General features: G+C 48.1%; 1 protein-coding gene across 1 annotated transcript in view; it reads left to right on the forward strand.

Moving 5' to 3' along the window:
- ITGB5 (integrin, beta 5) overlaps positions 1 to 25,055 on the forward strand; it is a 55,490-nt gene that overhangs the window by 10,915 nt on the left and 19,520 nt on the right. The window contains exons 3-9 of the mRNA XM_010185410.1: positions 1,145 to 1,394; positions 5,124 to 5,292; positions 10,999 to 11,160; positions 12,557 to 12,652; positions 13,704 to 13,793; positions 16,149 to 16,283; positions 19,889 to 20,318. Of these exons, the coding sequence (XP_010183712.1) occupies positions 1,145 to 1,394; positions 5,124 to 5,292; positions 10,999 to 11,160; positions 12,557 to 12,652; positions 13,704 to 13,793; positions 16,149 to 16,283; positions 19,889 to 20,318 (1,332 nt within the window). The remainder of the gene's footprint in view (positions 1 to 1,144; positions 1,395 to 5,123; positions 5,293 to 10,998; positions 11,161 to 12,556; positions 12,653 to 13,703; positions 13,794 to 16,148; positions 16,284 to 19,888; positions 20,319 to 25,055) is intronic.

Consider the following 25,055-nt stretch of genomic DNA (forward strand, 5'->3'; position numbering starts at 1 on the left):
AAATGTGCGTTTCATTTCTGGGGAAGAAGAGAGGAACCCACAAGTGTTTTGCAGAACCTGTCAGTGCCCAATGTTCAGCCTTGGCCATGAAGAGCCAGGAGAGGTGGGCAGGAGAGGGAGCTTGGTCTGGAGAGGGTCCGAGTCCCTGGGTCTGAGACCCCACTGAGCTGGAAAACAGGCCAAGGTGTCAGCTGGGGACGTGGGATCTCCAAACCAGCCTGGGGTTTGAGGGTGCTGGGATCTGGGGTTTCCATTTAGACCCCTCTCTCAGCAAAGTGTAAAGCAAACATTTTCTACCTCTCTGGCTCCATCGAGGTCCATCTGGTGTGAAGTTGAGCTCTCCTACTGGATACCCCTTCTGGAGAGCACCTCTGGTGGAAGCAGTTTGGCAAAGGGGAAGATCAGGGGAAAGGCTTTCCTCTGCTCTTCACATTTGCGCAGCCTGACTCAGCTCTGCCAGCTCCTTCCCTTGTGTTCATATATCTTTAGGAAGCTTAATCTCTGCCTTGTTACTTCCTCGGGTGACCCTAACAACCTTCTTCCAGTTCACTTCCCTTTTGCCCTGCTTTCTCCAGAATGATGATGACATGACTCCTTTCTCCTGACCTTCTTCCTTCTCCTGTTCCACCTCCTTCTCTCTTTTGTGCAGGACCTCTTGGACTGCTCCTGGTTTGCTTTGAGGACATACCCAAGTAAGCATGTGCAGGATCCCTCTTTCATTAGTCCATGAAACATCAATTTGAGGTTGATTCTGCTTGCTTTTGTTTCCAGTTTTCTAGGAAAGTGCCCCTGGACTGTACACAGTCCTGGGAAGCAGCATTTCTCACATGTCCTGCCTTAGATGTTCCCTCAGCTGAGATGGAAAGACCCTTTCTCGTATCTCCAAAGTAAAATAGAGACATGCAGTCTATAGTTGTGCCTTTTTCTTGCCAGCTACTATACTGCGTAGCTTAAAGGAACCCAAAGTCATTACGTGCTTTCCTGTTAGTGTCCTAAGGGATGGATTTGGAAAAGCTTATTCCCCTCGCTCTCTTCTTTTGAAGTGATTTGTTTGCTCTCCAGGGGTGGGGAAAAAAGCATGCAGTCTGGATTTTATGTGTGCTACGAGTTTCCTTTTCACTTCTCTCAACTCTTGTGTGTGCAGGTGACCAGACCTCCTTCCAAGTTCAGGTTCGGCAAGTGGAGGACTATCCCGTGGACCTCTACTACCTGATGGATCTCTCCCTGTCCATGAATGACGACCTAGATAATATTCGCAATCTGGGGACCAAGCTAGCAGAAGAGATGCGAAAGCTCACCAGCAATTTCCGGCTGGGGTTTGGCTCTTTTGTGGACAAAAACATTTCCCCGTTCTCCTACACAGCGCCAAGATACCAAGACAATCCCTGCATTGGGTAAGTGGTAGGCGTACCCTGAGGGGACAGTCCCTGTGTTTGCACAGAGCTTGGCTGCAGTCTGCTCTTCCCATTCTTACTTTAAATAATGAACCACGCTTAAGCCCCAGCTTTTGGGAGTGCCGATTAGCCACGGCTGCTGCTGTGATGCTCCAGAACGATCCAAAATATGACAACTTCCAATTTTGCAGTGGCTGTTGGGAGATCTCTGCATCTAGAGATCTAGACTGTTGTATTGGGGGCCTAAAGCTGTTTTAAGTACCTGAAGAGGATGCAGGCATAACAGGCTTTTTTACAGGCTTTAAGAAAAAAAGAGCGAGAGCCAGAAATTCCTGATTTCTGATCCTAGCTCTGAGTCATAGTTTGGCCTTGTGTAAATTAATTGAGCTCTTTGTCTCCATTTTACAGATAAGGAGACTAAGGCAACGTAGGTCCTTCCCAACAGAAGCGTTTGGGGGAAGTGAGATTTGTGAACGCCTGTAGCACTGATTAATGAGTTCTTGTAAAGTGTTTTGAAGATGTCAGGCAGATTTTTTCATCTTTATTGCTGTGGAAGGAAAGCAAATGGGCAGTTGCAAAAGGCACAAATTATGTGGTTTGCTTTGTGGTGATATCAGAGCATTCCTCCTTTTTTTTTGTAGTTGTTTGTTAATGTCTTTGCGTGAGTCTCTTTGTTTGCCTTTTAACTGCCAGAGTTGGGATCAAGTCCATTGAATCAGGGATTATGCCAGAGTGAAACTGGGTGCAGTGGAGGGTGTCCAGGCTCAGATGGGTTTAGATGTTGGCACAAAAAGGTGGATACAGCAGCAAGTGCCCTCCTGGGAGAATGTCACCGCTGGCACCTTCGTGGTCCCCATCTTCACCTCATCCATCGTTGGGGCGCTTTCTGGTCATATAAGGGCAGTAGGGTTAGCACTTTTATTTGAGCCGTTCATGGATTCTTACATTTTAACAACACAGGACTTTAAGTTTTCCATATGAGAGGCAGACTAAAGACAGCTTGCATCAGCTATGAGTTTCTATGCCAACTTTTGGCATTGACCAAGCATTTGGCATCTCATTGCACATTGACTGTTTACCACACAAGATTATCCATATTCTCTTTTCACCAGAGAGGGAAGTAAAATGGATTTTAACACTGAAAACTTGTTCTTTGGCCATGAAGCATAGCCAAAAGTGAGAACACCAGCTGAGCCAGGGAGGCAGCTCTCTGCCACCATGGCACCATACACCATGCTCCTCATAGCTCTTTCCCACAGAAATTTGGCATGGCCTCAGAGGACTGCATTCAGTCATCTTCATCATCCTCAGTCTTCATCACCCACTCATCTTGCTTGGAGGCTGGGGATGGGGTTTCACTCTCAGAAACTTTGTTTGACTGGTGTGTGATTTAATTGGAGTGACATGGCTTTTACTGAGTGAAATAGAGTGAAATGTGCAGAGGGGAGGGGTGAGAGAGAGAGGATGGAGCTGGATAACTCTGCGGTGAGGCATGCCTGAGACTGCTGGTGCTCTTTCATGGAGGTCATCCAGAGCTGTTGCCTCATCTTCTCCCGCCATTATCAGGCTATCTATGCGTCCTTCTGGTCTTACTCAAGATATTGCTTTGCTGTTTATGGGTTACATTAAGCCATCCTGGTCTTAGGAAACCATTTAGGAGGGATTGCTCAAGTCACCATCTGCCATCTCTTCATCCAAACCAGGGGTGCTGGCTCCTCGTTGGTCTCTGGTGGCTTTGCCTTCCCCTGCCTGCTCCGAGTGGACTGTGGCTGCTGCCAGGTGGCTCACTGGTGTGGCAGTGAGGTGGGTTGTCAGGTGTGGCTCTGTTTGCAGCTATTTTAGTGTCAAAGCAGACTGTGTCCAGTGGTCTGCTCGCATCCAAAATAAGCTGCAAGTAAACATGGGCTGTGGTGGGTGTTTTTTGCCCCCAGTCCAGGCTCTCTCCTCCTCTTCCTTCTCCTCATGGCGATGGTCATCCAGGTGGGGTGTAGCTGTGTTTTCGTGTGGGGTCTGGCTGGGATTGCCCGTGCTTAGCATCCCGGGTGGGACCTCCTGGGGAGCCAGGATGTGGCCTGTTGCAGCCACGGTGTCATTCAGGAGACATAATACAAAAGAAACAAACACTGAATTTAAAAAGATCTATAAGGAAGGCAGAGGGTTTGACTGAACACTCAATTGCCCATCTAACTGTGATATGGCTTTTGGGGGGTACAGCCTGAGATAACCCACCCACACTGCCATGTGCCCTTGCGTAGTCACTCGGATGTCCATTGCCTGTCCTGCTGCTTCCAGCAGCTCCTGCCAGTAAACCTGGAGTATAAAAGAACTGAAAAATTAATTAAATGATTTATCTATTCCATTCTAAATGATGCATCCTCATAGGATTGTAGACAGTGAGACCCTCAGAGGTGGGACCCTACAGTACATCAGTGTTTTCTTTCTGTACTGAGGCTCTGGCAAAGCAAGCACCCAGATGTCTGGGTTGAGGGCTGCTTGCTGAGACCCTGCAGTGCAGAGATTTCACACATTACACTCTCCTTGCCTTGGCGCCGGGTGCAAGTGGGATGCAAGTCTGAACATGGGGTTTTTCACAAGGGGTGGCTCTAATTGCCAGGTGGGCACAGGGCAGTGGGACCTGCCCTGTGGTGAGGTGTGTGCATGGCTGTGTGGGTGGAAATCCCTGCTCTGGGGTTCCTTGTGAGAGATTTGAGTTCCCAGTGGTGGTAAATATTAAATACTCCTTTGTGCAAAAAGCCTCTTACAACTTACCCGTAGTGGGTCATGTGTCAGCAGAGGCCTTTAATTGTTCTCTGGGTTTTATCTTTGAAAATAAGAGGGAATTAGTGCCAGCCCAACCCATTTTTAAATGCACTTTCTTCTTAACCCTTCCCATCCCTCTCCCCTGCACACAGTCACTGATTTCCCACGCTGCAGGGCAACACGGTGAGCACTAAAGCTGCCTCCTATTTTATATGGAAAAATAAGCTTTCCTGGTAGCCTGCCGAGGCATTTCTTTGCCTTAAGGGTGCCACTCCTACCTTTCTGGAAAGCCGAGATGGTGTTTGCTCAGCAGCTTCCAGGGAGAGTGGGAGGATGCATGAATTGGTGTTGATTATTAATGCACCTCATGGCGTGCAATGGCCAGGTGCCCGATGACGTGCACTGGGTGCGGGCTGGCACATATTGCCAAGAAAACTGGATGACAGAGTGAAAATGCGTATTAAAAAATAGGGGAAAAGTAGCTGTTGGCAGTGACGCTCCTCCGTGGTGCCCTTTGACACCAGCCCGCCATCCTGGGCTGCTGGAGAGCGTGGCTCTGGCCCTCCTGCCAAAATATGCCCTCCACATCACCACGGGTCGCTTCCTGCACTGCAAACTTCCAGTGTGAAAACCACTTTATGGGTGCAGAAACTCCAGAGCTGCATGGCCTCGTGCTTGATGTCTCCGTTCGGACCCTATGTGGAGAGACACGTTTGGTCCTGGTGAGATCTCTGGAAACTTCCGCTGCTCAAGGCCCTGGGGCAGAGAAACAAAAAACATGGGGTCTACTTGTAGAATTTTGTAGATAAATAGCCAGAAATTGAAGTGTCCAAAACATGAAGCCTTGTGGAAGTATTTTATCCCTCTGAACAAAGTTTTGGAGACCAACCTGATCGAGCTGGGAGCTGCTGCAGCTCTTGGCTCTGATGGGGTTCCTCCTGGTTGACCACGCCTCTGTTCCTCTTGCAGTTACAAGCTGTTCCCCAGCTGCATCCCATCCTTTGGCTTCCGCCACCTCTTGTCCCTGACAGACAAAGTCGACCGTTTCAACGAAGAAGTTCAGAAACAGAAAGTCTCCCGCAACCGAGATGCTCCAGAGGGCGGTTTTGATGCAATTTTGCAAGCTGCTGTGTGCAAGGTGAGTCATGCCGATTTTGGGGGTTTAAGGCAGAGTGGAAGAGGAGGAGGTTTTTTCTGCTCTGTTCTTGGACCAGGCTGAGGCTTCAGTATGCCATTTCTCTGAAGTAACTGCTAAATTTTTTCTTAAAGAAACCATGATATGTTCCTTGAAAAGCAAAAGCTATTGTTTTCATATGATTTTGTACATGCACAGGCAAAGGAAAAAAGGTTAATATCTTTTCTAGTTTAAAAGGGTAAAAATGGAGCTTTTGCAAATGCAGATTTAGGGCTGAGATTTCATTGCATGATTAGACTTGTGGGCACTAAAATCCTTTAAGTTTCTTGTACACTTCTGTGCAGCAGCACTCTGTGTTGGCTTAAGGTGTTTCTTAAGTGAGCATCAAACACATCTTGCAGTGGTTGACCTGTTTTGAGGGTTGGAGCTGGTTCCTACCTTTTGTACCTGCCTCCTGCCTGTGGCATGTGGGGCTGGATGATCCCACCTTGGGGTGCTTGTAGCCTGTTCTCCCTTTTTGTCAGCAAAAGAGGAGCTGTAAGCAGTAATTAAAGACAGAGTTCATCAGCTTGGGGACATGTTAGCCACATCCTTGGAATTTTTGGAGATGTTGGCTTGAAGATCTTTCTGGAACAAGTAAATGGGTTGCTCTGTATCCCTTTGTGCATCAGGGATGGACGTGTTTGCCCCGCTCTGCTGCATGGCTGAGCTGCCCAGCTCGTCAGGGATGGCTTTGGTTGCCTTCTCCCCTCTTGACATAGAGTTTGGTTTTTGTTTTCTTCAGCCTTGTGTAGTCCTTTTGGTTAGGCATGTTTTCTTCTGGGTCTGGGTTTTGGGAGCCAAGAGATAGGCATCGTCTGCAGGTATGATGTGATGCAGGATCGTGGGAAACCAGATCTTCCCTTACCTGGGTTGGCTTCATTTACACTTCGTGTTTGTGACAGGACTGAACCTGCCTGTTGGATCTGATGCCACCCAACCGTCGTCTTCCCTCTCCCAGGCTAGCAGAGATATTGTTGTTGGCACAAATACAGTGCTGCTCCCAACACTCATCTTCTGTTTTGCGGAGGTGGCTCTCATGATAGAGCAGAGACATCTCAGGACAGTGACTCAGTTGTGCCACACACTGTGTGGTTTTTTTGCGGTCCCTTCCACTGCATTATTGCAAAAATCAGACAAACTATGGTTTTCTATGGTGCAGAAATACTACAGTGTGTATCACAAGGGCTCATTTTGGAGGTGTTGCTGAAAGGCAAGAAACCTGCAAGGTATTTCCTGGACATTTGTGCTAGTCTCAAACTGTTGGTAAGGACCAAAATCTTTGACTGTGGTTCCTGAGTGCACAGCCTGGTCCCTTCTAAATTCGTAAGGTGAATTTAGATGCTGGTGCCATCTAAATTCAGGAATCAAGCATACTCTAGGAAGATTGAGCAGAGGTGAGCGTGTGCGCTTGTGTGGCCTTGGCATGTGTCAGATCACGACAGAGATCTGCAGCCGTCGTGGTTTAAATTACTGGAGCTCAGGGGCAGGAAAGAAAGTCCGTGGGACCGGTGTGTGAGGCAGGAGAACCAGCCGTGCTGCAACCCGTGCTGCCTTAGCCACCCCTCACTGTGGGTGGAGCAGCAAAGGCTCCTCTGTTAGAATAGCCAAAATTTTTGGCCAGCTGATTGACCTCCTAAACCCTGTAGCCAAAATGAGAGCTTAGTGATTAATTTCCCTCATGGCAGCTGAATGATGGCCCAGACCAGTTGGCAGCCATGGGTTATGGTGGGGCTGAGCACCGTCGAGGTGGGTGAAGGTGGTGGACATCTGGAGTGGCAGCGAAGTGCCGCTGCCTGATGAGGATGCTCTTTGCTGCAACTCATGTCGCTTTGCATCCAGCAGTGATGAATGAAGTGTTGAGGGGATTAAACCCTGCGCAGACAGGAGTTTCTAGTAACTCAGGAACTGTTTTCCCCCAGTGCAGGGAGAGCAGCATGCTGTTACCTTGGTGACTTCTGGGGTGGGTTTCTTCATCACTACTGTGGTACCCTGTTGCATCTCCCTGGCATGCTCCAGCTTTTTCCAGCTCTCACTCTCTCTACCATATTCAAAGCCCAAGGGTAGCTATGACCTTAAAAAGTTCTTTGGGACGATGCAGCGTGTTGACCGTGTAGTACTTTGTGCTCAGCAGCAGAGTTTGTGGCATCAAGGGGGACGTTGCAGGGAGGACGTTGGTCATGGCATGGCAGAGCCTGGCTGTTTCCAAGCCCCTGTGTCCAAGTATGGTCTTCTCCTCCCCTTCAAGCGCCAAGGTGGGAGAAAAAATACCCACTGTGTTGAGTAGGTATTTTTATGCTGTAATTCATATCAAGCATTTCTTCTGCATGAGCTGTTTAAGAGTTCTGTAATGCTCAAGTCATTTTTTTGGCCTGGTTTTCAACCCAAGGAGTGGGGAGAGTTTGTACAGTTAATACAGACCAATAGAGCAGGCCCGGGGTTTGGCTCCTCTCAGAAAAATGAAGATATGGTAAATGTTATTCTGGAGGCAATGAAAGAGCCAGAGACAATAAGCCTTTATCCTGATGCTAAAATAGTTAGCCAGGAATATTAATCAACCTTCTGTAATTGTATTTTCCATTTGCAGTGTCTTGGTTTTCTGCCATTCTTTAAGTGCAAGCATCACATGGCTTGGTGGTATATATGAGTTTCAGATCTTAAATACTAAGATGCAGCATGGAGATAAACCTGGATTAGAAAATAAAGTGTCATTTTAAATAATTTTGATTGGTGCTTGGAGATGGCCAAGACATCTGGGAGACACTGAGGTGCCTTTCAGAGCTATGCAAAACTAAGGAGGTTTTGGCTTTTAATCTCTAAGGCGTACTTGTCTTGCACCTGTATCTCTTTATTTCTTCCAAAAAGGTCTGCACCAGAGAAACTGGTGGGGTTTTAGACATATTAATGAATCCAGGAGGGTCTCCCAGCAGTTTGTGCCTTGGCAATTAAACACTTTTTATTCAGCATCCAAAGCATAATTTTAGATATTTATTTCAGTCTTGGAAATACTGATGCCAGGTTTTGCAGCCTTTTCAATAGGATTTGGAGGTCTGTGCTGTACTGAGACAGCTGTGGCAGTGTTGCCAGTCGCTGTTGGCTGTTAGGAGTGAGAAGCTGCTCTTTAGGGGTACGGGAGGCAACTGCAGTTAGTTTTAGGAGCAGAGGCAGGATCTGCAGTGTGCCCAGCCCTGGAGAGACACATCTTCCCACTTCACGCTGCTTTGGGTCTAGTCCCACTGGTGCTTTCAAAATCCTTTCTAACTCATGAGGATCAAAAAGCAGGATGAGGGGGCAGACGTCAGTGCAGGACTTTTTTGTTCAACAACCCCAGTCCAGTAAAAATACATGAAAGTCTCTTTGGTTATTTGTTTTAAGCGGAGCAGAGTGCCGCTCTGGGTTTCGTGGTGGAAACCGCGTGCTGCAGAGCTGTATTTTCCAGTGCCTGGGAGCCACTGGCAGAGGCAGCGTGAGATGTGGTGGCTCTTCGGTGTGCTGGCCTCTCTGGGTGCTTTTTCCATAGATCTCCAGCTCTTTTGATGTGGCATTGGCATTGCCTCAGCCACCCCATCTGTGTCACCTTGGTCCGATGCTCCAAGGTATCAAATGCTCTTAGTGCCCAGATATTGGCACCAGCACTGTGGGTGCTCGTTGCTTGTTGGAAGTGAGTTTCTGAAGTGAGTAACCAAAGCGTTTCTGATGTTGCTTTTGTGGGAAAGTGTGTGTTGGAGGTACGGAGAGTTTGCCTGTAAAGGATTGCTTAGCCCGTGATTTAAAGATATGCTTAGCAGGCAGGTGAACAGAAGCATCCCCCCTGAAGTGGCTTCATAACTGCTGCTTGAATGCAGCTCATTTTCCTTGTGCATACCACAGTTCTAAGGAAATGAAACTCAAATTAATCCTTCTAATCTTTTCAGCAGTTTCTTGGCCTCAATTGCTTAAAAAGAAAATAAATCAGCTTTGGATAGGCAAAGAAAAGTGAACTGGATGGGCTTCAGTCTGGTGGCTGAGTAGACCAACAACTGCTTTGTGCATTGTTAGAGCTGTAATCACTTTTGGGCTGAGTTATTAAGAAATTACATTTTGGCATGAAGATTTTGCCTTTTGTCCAGTGGGGTCACTTCAGTGGAATCACTCCTGCTTCCTAAAGCAAAAAAGTCCTGATTACGTATTGAGCTAGACTGTAGCATGCTAGTACATGACAAAGGGTGTGTGTTTTCAAAGATTTCTTCCTATGTCTTTATTTGCATTGTGGGGGTATTTAAAACACCATTAAAGAAAATATACCTTCTGCAATAGGGAGGAAAAAGAAATCTACTCTGGAATAGTGTCCCTGAAGCAAAAGCTATATTTGTCCAAAAAATCAGCAGGTTTTGGGCTATGACTCACATTTGCAGGCGAAAATTGCGCTGGCCGCCGTGACTCTGCATCCTTCTCCCTGTTCTGCCCTCTTGCCCTGCCCACGCCAGCACTTTCCATAGGAAGTGTCTTTGCGGCCAGGCTGCGGCAGCTCATAGGCTGGCATCTTGCTGTAAAACAAGGCAGAGTTCAGATTTTGCTAAATAAGCTGAGCAGTAAGCTCTGGAGGAGTTGTGTACATTGATCCGCACTACGTTCCCATCAGTAAGCTTTTACCAGCTTTTCTCTCATCCCTTCCAAGGGATTTGTGCTGTGTTGCTCTTAGCCAGGGGCTGGAAGGAGGGGGATGCTGGATGTGCGTGGAAAGTGAAGGTGTGGGGCTGCAGGGTGGCCACCCAATGCCACTCTCTGGGAGATGGGGCTTCCTGGCTCTGGTCTCTGCTGCAGCAGGATCTCCCAGCTGTGGTTGGCAGGAGGGAGCTCAGCCCGCCCGACTTGGCACCAGCTGGCAGTGGGAGCAGCCAGCAAGCGCAGGGGAGTGTGCTGCAGTGCCATGGTTTCCAAAAATTTCCTTTGGGCTTCTCTGTTTCTCTCCAGTTCCATTGCAACAAACAGCTTCAGTGCGCTGCTGTAGGCACAGATCTGCTGCTCAGGCGGATGCAAAGCCGGAAACCTGGGGAAGGTCCATGGAAAGCAAATGTTTATCAAATGTTACCCCTTTGTTGGAAAAAACATATATCCCTGCTTCTGTCTCCATGCAAAGATGGTGATAGTGCCTGGTCCTTGCACAGAGTGTGAGTACATGCACAGGGGTGCTCCAAAGCCACCCCCCTCAGGCAGGAACCTCACCGTGTGTCACAGCTCAGGAGCAGCCTTCACGAGCGGGCAGTAATGAAACTGCTGAGCAGGGATACTGCAGCTCTCGCTGTTGCCTTGGCTGCTCTGCAGAGCTGAGGAAACAAGGTCAGATTAAATGTGTGTGGAGGAATTTGGCAAGTCTCCTTTGGCTATAAAAGCAGCTGAAATTCTTATTCTTGGATCTGGGTAGAGAAGGTCTGGTGGACACTCCACATACCTCCTTGTGCCTTTTTAAGTAAGTGTGTTGGAAGGAGATGCTGGGAAATGCTAGGTGGGCCCCTGACATTTTGTTTTCTTGCCAGGGATGGATGGGCAGGAGCATGGCACTCTTCTAATTAGTGCTAATGGGTCTGCTGCTGGCCGGGCGTGTGGCTGGGACCATGTGCAGGGTGAGGGGCGAAGTGTGGGCTTGGCAGGAACAGACCAAATGTCTCACGGGGTTTGTTTTTCCCACAGGAGAAAATCGGCTGGCGTAAGGAGGCATCTCACCTGCTGGTCTTCACGACGGCTGATGTGCCCCACATAGCCCTGGATGGGAAGCTGGCGGGGCTGGTGCAGCCCCATGACGGCCAGTGTCACCTGAACGAAGCCAGCGAGTACAGCGCGTCCAGCCAGCTGGTGAGGGGGGACACAGGGGCACAGCCCTTGGAGACCTCAAGGTGTTGGTGGACCTCTCTGAAGACCAGCCATCCCCAACTCCAGCAGCTTTTGGCCAACACAGTGCCTGACTAGCATAGTTTCACCTGGTCCTGCAATTTGCAAACAAATTTTGCCATTCCCCTTGGGCATCCTCCTGCAGCGAATGCTTCTGTGTTGCTCAAAAATGAGTTAGGAGCTTAGTGAGTCCCTTCAGGGCTCATTGCAAGGGAGGGAAAAGTAACTTGGTGTCCCAATGAGCATGCCTGTGAAGTGTAACGTCATCCGTTTTCTAAATCCAGTGAACTGTCAGCTTCTCCCTAGGGAGAGAGTGTCTACCTTGATGTGGCTACAACAGCAAGCACGACAAGATGGTCCTCATATTCACAGCCTTTGAGCACAACACTAACGCAGGTCTTAGTATTAAATAGGCAAACTAGCCTTTTTTAAAAATTTAAACTCAGTGGAGGACACCTCTGGGATGAATGAGCACTTGCCAGCCACCTCGTTATCACATCCTCCTGCAGATGATGCTTTATTCAGCAGATCACAAGCACAAACTATGATTCTTGTTTCTGGATGGATGTTACCCTCCAAGAGGAGGTGTTTCCTGATGGTTGTGTTGTGGCCAGAGGCTCGGCTCTGCAGAAAAACCTCCTTTCCACCAGCTGTGCAATCCTAGCAAGCATATCTATAAGGGAGCACAACCCCCATACTGATGTGGAGCTAATGTAGGGGAGCTGGCATGAAGATACTGCCTTGGTATTTCCATGTTTGAGTCTCGGAGGCTCTCAGTCTGCAAGTAAACATGTTTTTTTCTGAGGACAGTACTTCAGGAGCAGCCAGGGGTTTCAAACTCAAGCCGATCTCTTGAAACTGAGTCCTGGTTCCTTATTCTGTTGCTTGTGGGTAGCTGGAGCAGTATCTTCCTGCCATCCTCTCCATCTGGGAAGTCTGCAGGATTAAAGAGCTTATTGTAATCTCTTTATGGCTCCAGCATGCAGAAATAGCAGGCAATGGATGTTTCTGCTTTGGAAGAAAAATCAAACATTTCCACTTATGGCAGTAAGTGGAAATAAGTGCTTCGCTGATAGTGAAGCAGAATGAGGAAAGAAAGAAATCCAGTGTTTCAGGTGTTGCTGTAGCTAATGATGTTGTCAGTCATACATTCTAGTGAAGAGCGCAGCAGAAATATTTAAGTAATGACAGAATTTCTACTACTTCAGTTGGGATTGTGCTGGTACATCGGGGACTTCATCCTGCAGCTAAACATGCCATCCATCTGGAATGAATTTTGCTTTTGGGAGAAGAAGAGCAATTAAATCAGTCTTTGTTTCTGTGTTACCTATCAGTCTTTCTGCCCTTTTTTTGCCCCTAGGATTATCCTTCCCTGGCACTTCTTGGGGAGAAACTTGCTGAAAACAACATCCACCTGATTTTTGCTGTTACGAAAAGTCATTATGTCCTGTACAAGGTAAGTGCTGATGAGCCACCCATGCTGGGGGGAGACTTAAATGCCTCGGGAAAGCATCTTCCATGGAGCTGAGGCATCTGTAAGCATGTGTGTATGCAGCTGCAAGTGTGAATGTGCACAGCCATAAGCATGCATGCACGTGGCCACACGCTGCCTGCAGGGCTGGCAGGGACAGGCAGATGCAGACAGGCAAGGCTCAGCCCTCCATCCCTCCCGCTTAGTCCTTTCAGTGAAAAGCACTAAAGCTTCTTAGAGCAAACATATATATGTGTATGTTAGTAAGGATGTGAAGACCTAAAATAGACTCCAGCTTAATCCTGATGTTCAGATGGCTGCCAGCCGTGCAGCATGCGAGAGAGCAGAAACCTGCTCAGCCCATTCTGCAGTGACTTAATCCCATTACCGAATTGTATGCAGTGTTTCTGCCCAGCTGTGTTTTTCCATCACGAAATCCAGGGCCCCCATGCGGCACATACAATTTGAAATCCCTCGAAAGGAAAAGGTGCCCTGAGCTGCAAGGACAGGCCTGTGTCTGGGGCTGCCCCACGGGGTTTCACTCCTCTGCAGATGTGGGGACGTGTTTCAGGCAGGGTCACTTTCAGAAGCCTCTGCTTTTGAGGCTTGAGCTGTGTTGCTATGATCAAGATGCTGCTTCTCGCCTGCGGAGAGCAAGAGGGCTGAGCTCATTCCCCACCCCTTCTCCAGGGATGCTCAGGATCATGAGACAGGGCAGCCGCACCTCCCTCCTCACGGTGCTGGCCCTCCGAGTACACAGCAGCTGGGTCTGACCCACTCCAGCAGCAGACCCGGGTCCATTCATCCCTGTTCTTTGGCCACCAGCTTTGTTTAGCATTCCACGTCCCGCATTAGCAATGCTTTGCTTCCAAAAGCTCCACGTTAATGGGAGCTAAGTCACACTGTGTACACCACCAGAAGATGGGGCAGAGTGTGTGGCCAGTGTCCTTGGTGTGGGGTCGGTTCCTTCTCACCCTCTGCTTTCCTCTCTGCATCTCGGAATTTTCTTTCATTTTCTTTTATTTTTATTTACAAGAACTTTACCGCCTTGATTCCTGGGACAACAGTGGAGATTTTGCACAAAGACTCCAAGAACATCATCGAGCTGATCGTCAAGGCCTACAATGTAAGTGCATTTTAATACCGCAGCTGCTGTCGTGTGAAGTGCCAAGAGCTCGGCCAGCTCCCTTTTCCCCAGCCTGCTCCACCCAGTTTGGCTGCCTCAATCCCAGCTCCTTTGCACACCACTGGAGCCAGGGCATCCACCTTGGGGGAGGAAATGAGGTGTGCGAGGTGAAGGAGCATGGGGTTGCTCAAGGGAGCCTGTGGTGCAGCAGAGATTTCACCCCACGTCTCTCATCTGCAGAATTGCCCTCAAAATACAGCCTTGATCAGAAACAGCTCTCTCTCTGAGCACCCTACCAGTAGGTAAAATATATTATTTCTTTGCCATCTAATACTCAGAGGCCTTCCAAGGGTGTGACCAGGCTCTGGCTAAGGCTGTGTCCTTGCGTTGGTCTCCATGCAGTATGAGTTGATCCTCAGCAAGCTGCGAGCATCACTGTGTCTCTTAGGTCCCAAAGGAGCCCTGCCTACGTGGCACAGCCAGTGCAGCCTGCTCTGCCATGCTGGGGCCAGAGGACAGCTGGTTTAAAAAACACTTTCTTAAACCCAATCCAGGCAGATCTCGGACATGTTTCTGGAGCACAGGAGGTTCAATCTGAATATGAGGAAAATTTTTTTTACTGTAAGGGTTACAGAGTACTGGAACAGGCTGCCCAGAGAGGTTGTGGAGTCTCCTTCTCTGGAGACATTCAAAACCCACCTGGACATGTTCCTGTGTGACCTGGTCTAGGTGATCCTGCTCTGGCAGGGGGGTTGGACTGGATGAGCTTTTGAAGTCCCTTCAAACTCCTAATATTCTCTGTGATTCTGTGATTCTCGTTACACCATTGATGTGTTTCCTCTGGCAGGCAGCGGGTGGCCTTCACACCAGCTGTCCCTGGAGCCGCTGCCAGTTTAGGATTTCCTTGTTTTTACACTGAAATGATCAATCCTTTGAATTTCCTTCAGGGTTTTGGCAGACAGCTTTATGTCAAACATTGCTCAATCTCAGACTAGGTCTTTCCTCTAGGTCTCTCCAGCATCCTCTGCTCATCCTTGAAGGTGCAGCAGGCTTGAGGGCCACCAAAAAACACAGCAGCAAAATCCCATGGTTGCCCTTGGCGTGGTGGCTGTAGTTCTGTAAGAAAGTATTGCTGTGTGATGGTGCACAATGGCTAATAATAATAGCATTACAATTAAGCTAATGGCATTACTATATAGGACTTAAAAGAAATCCTGGCATCTGCATAAGAACATAGGAAGAGCCCACATAAGGACGTAGAGAGGTTTGGCCTGGTGGCCTGTCATCTGCTATACCCCAGATGAGATGCTCTGGGCACGAAGATGGGAGAGCATATCATTGTGACAGCTAATTTCTGTGGGATAATTTTGGGCAGAGCAGTATGTTGAGCTTTACTGACGTGTGCAGTGTTCAGACCACAAGCAATGGATGCTTTGTACAGTGAACTGCAACCCCATGAATGGCTCCTTCGTTACAGCAGAGAGATGAGAGATTATTCCTATTTTTTAATCTCAAGGGCTGTTTAGATTTGCCTAGCCAAAACTCATTTGTCTCCTGCCTGTTTCCAAAAGTGTTTGCTCTTTGCTGGTGTGTGAACCCTGATTTTGTTATCACATGGACTGGAAGTAGCACTTTTCCTTAATCTGTCCACTTCAGTGAGGGTTGGGGAGAAGGGGGAGAGGGATGGAGCTGCAATCTGGCTTTGGAAAATAAGTGTATTTGTACAAAAAGCTCCATTTTGAAAACTGCTGTCTTTTTTGGACACCACTCAAAAAATCCATTCCAGGCATTGGAAGAATGAAACAAAACAACTTCATTCCAAATTAATACTTATAAACTTAATTTTGTTTTGACTTTAAAAGTCTGTATGCGCAGCAGGGCAGAGAGATGAGAAGCAGAAGAGAAGGGAGTAGGAGCATATCAAAACCTCACTGGTGGAAAAGATTTTTCACTTTGAAAAGTTTTGCAAAGAAAGATATTTTCTCATTTATTTTAATGATGTTGTTTCTGACTTTCAGCTCAGAAATGCTTGATTTGTGGTCAAAGAATGTGGAAGAATGTTTTCTTTCTTCTTTTTTCTTGTGTATCCATATCTTTTCAGTGCTGGCTACGATGGTCATCACGTCTGTCCTAAGAGGGCATAAGGCACCAGGGGTTTTAGGCAGCTCCCCATGACTCTAGTTACGTTCATCAGAAGTCAAACCCAAACGTCTCTATGTGTGCACAGGTGATTTTAATTTCGTATAGGTGCAGAGATGTCCTAGCTGCCCTCTGGAAACATCAGAGGAGACTAAAGCAGAAGCAGCCCACCTGGCTTTGGGAACCTGATGGTTTTCTTTCCCGTTGTGTTTCTAGAGTATTCGGTCCAAGGTGGAGCTCACAGTCTGGGACAGCCCTGAGGACATCAGCTTGACCTTCACTGCCACGTGCCAGGATGGGATGTCCTATCCCGGGCTCAGGAAGTGTGGGGATCTCAAAATAGGAGATACAGTAAGTCTGCCTTTGGGTCTGTCCCCTGGAAAGGCTGTTTCATGCCCCGTGCAGCCGCTTACCTCTCTCAGTGAGTGGCCCCAGGTCATAAAATCCAGCTTTACTCATCTCCGTCTCTTCTCATTACACCGTGCCATGTTAATATAGAAACCCACAGAGAGCGGCTCTGCTCAAAGTGGCTCTGGGTGGTATAGATCAGCCAAAGGTCAGCTATGAGGAAAGACAGAATACAGAATGTCTTATCTACAGCACCCTGAGCCAAAAGGTATTGATCAGGCAGCAGGATGCAATGGGTGAGAATGGACTTTTTTTTCCTGTAATCCTAGATAGTCACATCACGCTCTCACCTGTGAATTTTTTATTGCCATGGTCTGCTGTTCATTTCCTGGTCCATTAAATATTCAAAGTTTTCATGTTATTGTTTGAGAATCCTGGCTTGTATCGGCATCCTGGCTTGTATCAGAAATAGTGTGGCCAGCAGGACCAGGGAATTGATTCACAGAATCATAGAATTTTAGGAGTTGGAAGGGACCTCAAAAGCTCATCCAGTCCAACCCCTCTGCCAGAGCAGGATCACCCAGACCAGGTCACACAGGAACACGTCCAGGCGGGTTTTGAATGTCTCCAGAGCAGGAGACTCCACAACCTCTCTGGGCAGCCTGTTCCAGTGCTCCATAACCCTTACAGTATAAAAGTTTTTCCTTATGTTCAGATTGAACCTCCTGTGCTCCAGCTTGCTCCCATTGCCCCTTGTCCTGTCATTGGACATCAAAGAGAAGAGCCTGGCTCCTTCCTCCTGGCACTCGCCCTTTACAAATTTATAAACATTAATGAGGTCACCCCTCAGTCTCCTCTTCTCCAACATAAACAGACCCAGCTCCCTCAGCCGCTCCTCATAAGGGAGATGCTCCACCACCTCAATCATCTTTGTGGCTCTGTACTGGACTGATTGTCCCCCTGTACTCAGCACTGGTGAGGCCGCACCTTGAATACCGTGTTCAGTTTTGAACCCCTCACTACAAGAAAGATATTGAGATGCTGGAACATGTCCAGAGAAGGGCAACGAAGCTGGTGAAGGGTTTAGAGCACAAGAATTATGAGGAGCAGCTGAGGGAACTGGTGGTGTTTAGCCTGGAGAAGAAGAGGCTTATCATTCTCTACAACTACCTGAAAGGAGGGTGTAGCAAGGTGGGTGTTGGTCTCTTCTCCCAAGTAACAAGTTATAGAACAAGAGGAAAAGGTCACAGGTTGCACCAGAGGAGGTTTAGATATTAGGAAAAATTTCTTCACCAGAAGAGTTGTCAAACATTGCAACAGGCTGCCAAGGGAAGTGGTGGATCCACCATCGCTGGAGGTATTTAAAAGACGAGTAGATGTGGTGCTTAGGGACATGGTCTAGTGGTGGACTTGGCAGTTAACAGTTGGACTCAATGATCTTAAAGGTCTTTTCCAACCTGAATAATTCTATGATTCTAATCTAAACAGACTTTCCTGGTGTGAAGAGGTCATGAGTAACTTCAGAGGTATTGAAAAAAAGAGACTTCTAGAGTTTCTAGGATGGCAGCACAGAGTGAAAATATAGCTTGCCCCTTAATGTTAACAGTGTACACAGCATAATCTATCCTGTGCTTTTTTATATTTAAGAAAAAAAGAAGTTAAGCTCTGTTTGTTTGAATTGAATATTGATACAGATCAATGAGTTGCTGGGCTGCAGGGCTGGGGCTCAGACCAATGGGGAACCCTCTCCCTTTCTCCAGGCTTTTGCTGTCTGTGTGGATGCTGGTGCGGGTTTGTTAGCAGCCTGATTGCCTTATTTGAGAAGAGTGACTCTGCAAACATACCAGAGCTCTAAGCACCGAGGCATATAAAAATAGTTTGAAAGAGTCAACAGTAGCTGGATTTTTTTACCCTGCCAAATAAGGATCATGTGAAGTGTTAAAAAGTGAGGTGGCCTCAGCTTTTTTAGCTGAATTTACTGGATCTCTGATCAGTGGGTAAAATCAATTCCTGGAGCATTGCCACGCTGGGCACGTGCCGTCCTTGTTCCCACAGCGAAGCCCGAGCCCCCGAGGCACCAGAGTTAATCTGGTGGTTGATTCTGGGCTCCTAGCTTTGGCATGAGCAGGGGGGTCGCTCCAGCCACTACAGCTCGTGCTGTAAGGGGGTTTGGCAGCAGATACATGCGTGCCCGTGTCTCCGCATGCTGATGGTGTAAGCAAGACTAGCTTTCCTGACCCAGATGAATTTGGGGTACCTTCTGCCCAGCAGTCAGATTTGGGGTGCAGCAGGGAGCTGGCACTGGTACCTCTTCCATTTTTGGTGCACTAGGGTATTGAGGCCCTCCTGCTCCCCTGTTCAGCTGCTCTTGGCCCCATTACTTCCATGTGGATCAAGATTTGACTCCTGCTAAGAAAGTTTCCCCAAAGAGGATAACACTGGCACTGGCTCCTAATCTGCTGGGGTTTAGTCCTGGGGGCATGGGTGTCAGCAGGTGAAAGGGAGCAGGATTACCCTGATGCCCTCAGCTTGCTTTCTGATCTCCTTCTCCACTGTAATTTGAGCTCGTTGCCTAATTTCTTCAGGCCTTGGGAATGGGAGGGGAATCAAGGGAGGCTTCGTGGGGTGCAGCTCTCCCTGCTAGAGGTGGCCACTGTGCACATCAACCCTTGGATGGGGGACAGCGTGGGCAGTGAGAGCTCGAGGTGACCCCAAATGTCACCAGAGAAAAAGCATTCCCTCCTGATGCCCAGGAATGGAGCTCATTTCCTTGGAATAAGGTTAATCCTCTTTGCTAACCAGCAGCTCCAGGCAGTGCTAGTTGGCCTGAGACACCCATGAAACAGCAGGATTAAATTGGGGGCCAAGCAGGTGGCCTTAGGACAGTCTTGGTTTTCCCACGGAAAAAAATCTCTGGCACTGGATTGTAGCAACAGAAAATGAGCAGAGGGGTGATGTATAACAATATAATGATGTATAACCCTTCTGAAGCGAGTCCTAACAGAAGCATCCATCAGAAATGGCCCCTTAGCAGCATGCTGAAGCCGTAGGACTGTGTGACTGATGCACCTCTCTATATGCAGATCAGGATTCCCATAAAACCTTTTAAATCCGTTGTCTTGTAGACACCTCGGGCTCTGGTGCTACATTGGTTAGATCCTTGCTAGTGCTTGGTTTCAGCAAAGTTTATTATTTTTAATATCATGAAAACTGGGCTATTTGCTAGAGCTTTGCCCTGTTTATTTCATGGGAATAGGCAGGTTCCTTCCTGCTTCACAGAAACCAATGGTCTCTGATGGGGAAAATTCCTTCTAATGGCTGACAGGAAAGAGCTTTGAAATGTTAAGGATGCTAAACCCCTAGTGGGGTGGGCAGATGTCGGAGCACTGAGCTGCAGATACCCTCACTAGACATGCAATTGTTTGAGGGTTTTTTTGCACACCTGGGAGTCAAGCACAGTGCACTGAGTGTGGCCCTGCTTCAGGGAATTGCTCCATGGCTTTTCCTCAGGATATTTGCCCTTCCCTCCTGCCTTCCTTCCCGGGACACCCTCAACAGCTGTTTTGGGGCCGTGTGTGTTAGCTTACATCTCATCCTGTTCCCTCCAGGTTTCCTTCGAGGTGGCCGTGGAGGCGCGGAGCTGCCCTGCCGAGGACACCTCCCATGCCTTCACCATCAAGCCCGCTGGCTTTCGGGACACGCTGGAGGTGGTGGTGACCTACAACTGCCTCTGCGGGTGCACCGGCCACGCCGCACCAGCCAGCAGCAAGTGCAGCGGCAACGGGGCCTACGCCTGCGGGCTGTGCGAGTGCGACGCTGGCTACCTGGGTGCCAAGTGCGAGTGCGAGGAGGGAGCCAGCGGGGACATGCACCAGGCCATGTGCCGGGAGGCGGAGGGCAAGCCCCTCTGCAGTGGGAGGGGGGACTGCAGCTGCAACCAGTGCCTCTGCTATGAAAGTGAGTTTGGAAACATCTACGGACCCTTCTGCGAGTGCGATGACTTCTCCTGTGCCAGGTACAAGGGAGTCCTCTGCTCAGGTAGGAGCCTTTCCTCCCTCACACCCTCTGCTTTGTGGAGATGAGGAAACTGCCCCAAAATGGGGAAGGCTGCTGGGTGCAGGGTGTACAAGGGGCTGCTTCTGTCCTGCCTGCCAAAATCTGCCCTGTTTCTGAAGGGATCTGCACTCCCTTTCTTTTTGTTATGGAAAAAAGGAGGCAGAGATTTAAGAGCATCTGTCCTAATGAGCAAAAACTGCATTATCCCCATCAGAACTGAATTTCCAACATTAGAGTGAAAGGCTTTCTCCTTGCAGGCTTGTCCTCTGCCAAGGACCCACAGAGATGAGCAGAGTCTTGGCTTTGGTGTAGTTATTTTGATGTACCCATGTACATCTCTTGCACACTGAAGTATATCCATAGGAAAGAGTAAACCAACACAGGCTTGAATCCTCTGAAGCTTTTTGGTGTCTTCTTAGATTGGATTTCTTCTACGTGTGCCATCCTTCCCTGCACAGGCAGAAACAATCTTTTTTTTTTTAAATTAGCATTTGAAGTAATCCCCTGATGAAGCACAAGTGAAGGGAAAGGTTGTGTTTCAGTCTGTTACTTATTAGAGAAAATCTGTGTTAAAGTCTCCTAAAGGTGTTTTATGTATAGATTTTTCTGCCCACTGGGAAAACAGATCATTCACTGGGAAAGATGTAGCCAGTCAGCTTTGCTTAAGCAAAGGTAGAGGAGTTATTTAGCTGTGTTTGCTAAAATGGCTTTAATTCCTTGTCAGCCCGAGGTCCCATAATTTACCTTGCCTGGGTTAGCCCTTGGACATAACTCCCTCAGCTGGAGCTGGGTAAAAGGTTATCCTTTAAAATTTGCCTGCTTTTAAGCAAGTAAAATTTTCCTTAACTAGAAATCCTGCATAAAATTTCCAAAACAAGGGTAACCTTGGAAAAATAGCTATTTTTTACATTTTCTCCAGGCAAGTCGTAGTTCTTTTTCCCCCACTGTTTATCTTGCCCTCCATGTTTCTGAGCTGAGCAGTATGTGATGGGACACATTTTGGTTTTGGGTTTCTGGCTGTTTGAGATAGTCGTGTTGTTAGGTGGGTAGAGGATGTTTGTGCTCATTTTCCTGTAGCCTGGCTAGTGATGTTTTGGTGCTGTTGAAGATGGGACAGGCAATACTCCAGGTTTTGGCATTGCCCTGGGGCTCCCCACTGCAGAGAAGTGAGAAAGGCAGGTACCACCTCCCATAGTGACTGTCCCGGACTGGGAGGGCTGGGGTTCTCCCTGCTGATGCAGGAGTGGAAAGAGGGGCGAGCAAGCAGAAAAAAAGGTATTTGAAAATAGATGGGAGAAAAAATAAACTCAACTATGAAGTAATTAAGAGCAGTACTGCCTGGAGGTTCTCCATAAGACCATATTGCTTTGATAGCATCATCCCATCCAAAAGGAGTATATTTAATAGCAAGCAGGGCACTGATACTCTGAAGAGAGGTTGGAAGTCACTGGTGTAGTGGTTGGTACTGCAAGACAAGGACATCCCTTGCCTCAAAGTTCCTTTTGATCAGGAAAGCCAGAGCAATGCTGTTTCACAGGAATGCAAGCAAGTTCTGTTGCACCTGCTTTCTTCTGTCCCTGTGGAGGGCTTCTGGTGCTGGGGAGAGCAACATAGCAGGTTTGAGATTTGCCAGAATTTTTTAAAGTCATTTAAAAGTCCTTTTTATAGCTATGGAAGAAAACAAAGGGTAGGCTTAGGCCAAGAGGCCTCCTCTTTGCTCCAGGGGTGGAATGGAGTCCAGCACAGCTGTGTGAGGTGGGGTGGTTCTCCCTGTGGCTCCTGGTATTTCCATTACTGTTATTTTGTCGGCCTTTTTGTATTTTTTTTTAATTCCAGCAGTTATGATGCTAAATCTGAGCTATACCAAGCGCCATGCTAATGGCATAACATTTTGAGGTGGTTTTGTCAGCCTAAGAGGCTTGGGGCTTCACCATCCTACCAAAAGTGTCTGAGCTTGCACAGAGGGCTGTGCCCAGAGCTGCCCCTAATGAGCGCCCTCTGCTACACAAGGATCTCTGGTGGCTTCCAGCAGACATGTGCTCTCTCCTGATTACAAATGGGGCCTTCTTGAAAAAGATTGTGTTTAGTTCAGCACTGAACGTCTCCCTCTACCAGCATATGTAGACTTGGCAGCCAGAAGAGTTTTGGGTTACACCTTGGGTGAAGGAGGTCCTGTGGGGGGGGTCATGCAGGGTCTGATCACTGCATTTGTTCATGCAAGGGGGAGAAATGACATCCTGCTTCCCCCTGTCTTTTCCTGGGAACAACTTCAGTCCCTGAAAGGCCCTGGCATCCTGGTGTCCACTGCTCTTGCAGGCTGAATCCCACTGTGAGAGGAGACCACCAGGTTTTAGCAAATGCAGAAGCCAAAAAAGCAATGTGGAGGGAGCTGTTGTTTTGCTGTAGATTGTTGCTGTCTCCTTTCTCAGTTGGGAGTTGCTTGGCTGGGACCTGTGAAGGAAACTCATCACTGTGGTCATTTATACTGTACAACTCTTGTAGCATAGAAGGCGCTTACAGTGAATTTCTGATGAGAGTATTTTGAACAGTGTTTTCACCCCAAAAGAACCCAAATTTTAGCAGGTGGGCTGTAGTGTACCCCATTAAATGGATCTATGCCTGCCCAAGTTGTTGAACAAGATGGTGTCATGAACCTCTGAGTGCCTGTCCTGGCCAGAGCAGATGAAAGAGCAGCCAGTTCAACCCAACCTGAGGCCTGGGGGAGCTCGAGGAGGAAAGCACAGTTTTCCAAGCTGAGAAGTAAAATCTATGCATGCAGACTGCTTTGCATGTATGTGGCCGTGCTTTTTGCATGCCTCAGCTCAGGGGCACCATAAGCCCATCACCAAACCAGCCTGGGCATTTCTTCTTGTCATGATCCAGTGTCCTGGTTGAGTCACTGGGCTGGGCAGCAGATTGTGCTCAGACATCCTGTATTCCTGGCAAAAGCCACAGTGGGTTTGAAATACTCTGAAATGGACTTTGAGCTTCTTGTCTCTTGCTATTCAATCCTTTGGCCAGCAAAAACATTTTCAGTCCTGGGTCCATTTATAAATATTGGCACCTCATTTTGTCAGTGCTTGAGAGGAGACGTGACTGCAGACAGTGCTGTGTATGGCTCCTGTCCTTTCATAGCCCTCTGTGAAGTGGAGAAGCAGATTTTGGGTGGGAGATAATCTAAAGGAGAAGGAAGAATTTGATTCCTGTTAGCAGGCGATTTAACACTCTTCCTGCAACTGTGAGGCGGGCGGGAAAAGGAGTCATTTATAATACATCATAAATGTTGATTCAAGTTCTGTCCAACTCTTAGTCAATGCTGCTTAGTCACTAATAAGTGGCATTTATTCTGCTGCTCCCCAAGTCCAGTTAACAGTTCCAGAGTAGCTGTTTCAAACCATTAATCCACCTTCTGGAAGGGCCATTGGGGATGGCTTGCAGAAGTGCTATGCTCCTCCAGAAGAGATGCAGATGGGTTATCCATGGCATCGTGCTCCAACAAAGTAGGCAGTTGCTTCCCAAAGCCCTGAATGCTTCACTCCCAGGTTTTTTTCCATACAGATAAGTTGCCCTCTTGCATTGAGACCTCCAGCACACTGCTCTGGCCTCCACTCTGAAATGTGGGTGACTGTGAGAGAGGGGAAGAGAGCCCTCCTGCCTGCGGTCTGTCCTCCTGCCTATAGCCTGTCCGCCTGCCTGCAGCCTGGCTCGGGAAGGGGCAGCTGGCCCTGTGGCTTTTGAACCCCTTGGCCGCCTGCCAGGCAGTTTGACAAAGGAGGAAACATCTCGGCACTAATTGCATTCCTGAAAGTCCCATAAAACTCAGTGGCAAGAGGGAGGAGAGGCCCCAGTGAGGGCATCACACGTTTGCCGCCTCTAATGAGGAGACACTGGCTCGCTGGAGGCCAAGCTTCATTAACTGCAGTGCTGCAGATGTATTTTGGAGAAGGGCGATGCAGGGTTGTATGGCATCATCTTTACTTTGGCATCTATAGAGAAATTTCCCCTTAAACATCACCGCTATTACCCGCCTTCCCATGTGGGTGTCATTTATGTGCACTTCAACCCATGACTGTGATTGTGCACAGGAACATCGCTACCAAGGTGTGAGTAAAGAGCACTCACCATGCTGCAAGCTGTGTCTCCCTCTAAGACACAGAGGATCTCATCCCCCAAATCCATACTGCCTCAGCAGCACACAGGCTGCTGATGTTCATGCAGCTTCGTGGGATCAGATCTTTTGTGGTTTCTCTTCTCCATTTTTAAAAAACAGACAATAAATCAGCTTTATAAACACTTTGCAATTGTAAATCATGCCCTGCAACTTCTCTCTAGCTCGTAAGCAGCTGAGAGCATCTTAACTGGTTATGATGCTTAAAGATCGTGGCTGGCCAAAGCACAGCGAGATGGCGATGCCTCAGAGCGCAGGAGCTGGGAGTCCGACTCCGCTTGCCAGTGCGGGGCTTCCAGTGACACAAAGCTCGGGTCAGCAATAAAGCATTGGCTGTCAAATTTGCAAATACATGCAAGTGCCTGAATCACTTCTGAAACAGGATTTGGGAAGTGACAGCTCATTGAAAATCTGTGGCTTATTTCACCAAGAATAGCCAGGCTGACTTGCGATGCCACTCTAGCCACCCTGCAGGAACCACTTCAAAAACTGCTGAGGACGTACAAATCCTCAGTATTTATTTCTGAATGCTTCCCTTTCTTGGTTTTATT

Source organism: Mesitornis unicolor, unplaced genomic scaffold, assembly GCF_000695765.1.
Source record: "Mesitornis unicolor isolate BGI_N332 unplaced genomic scaffold, ASM69576v1 scaffold4975, whole genome shotgun sequence".
Taxonomy (NCBI): Eukaryota; Metazoa; Chordata; class Aves; order Mesitornithiformes; family Mesitornithidae; genus Mesitornis; species Mesitornis unicolor.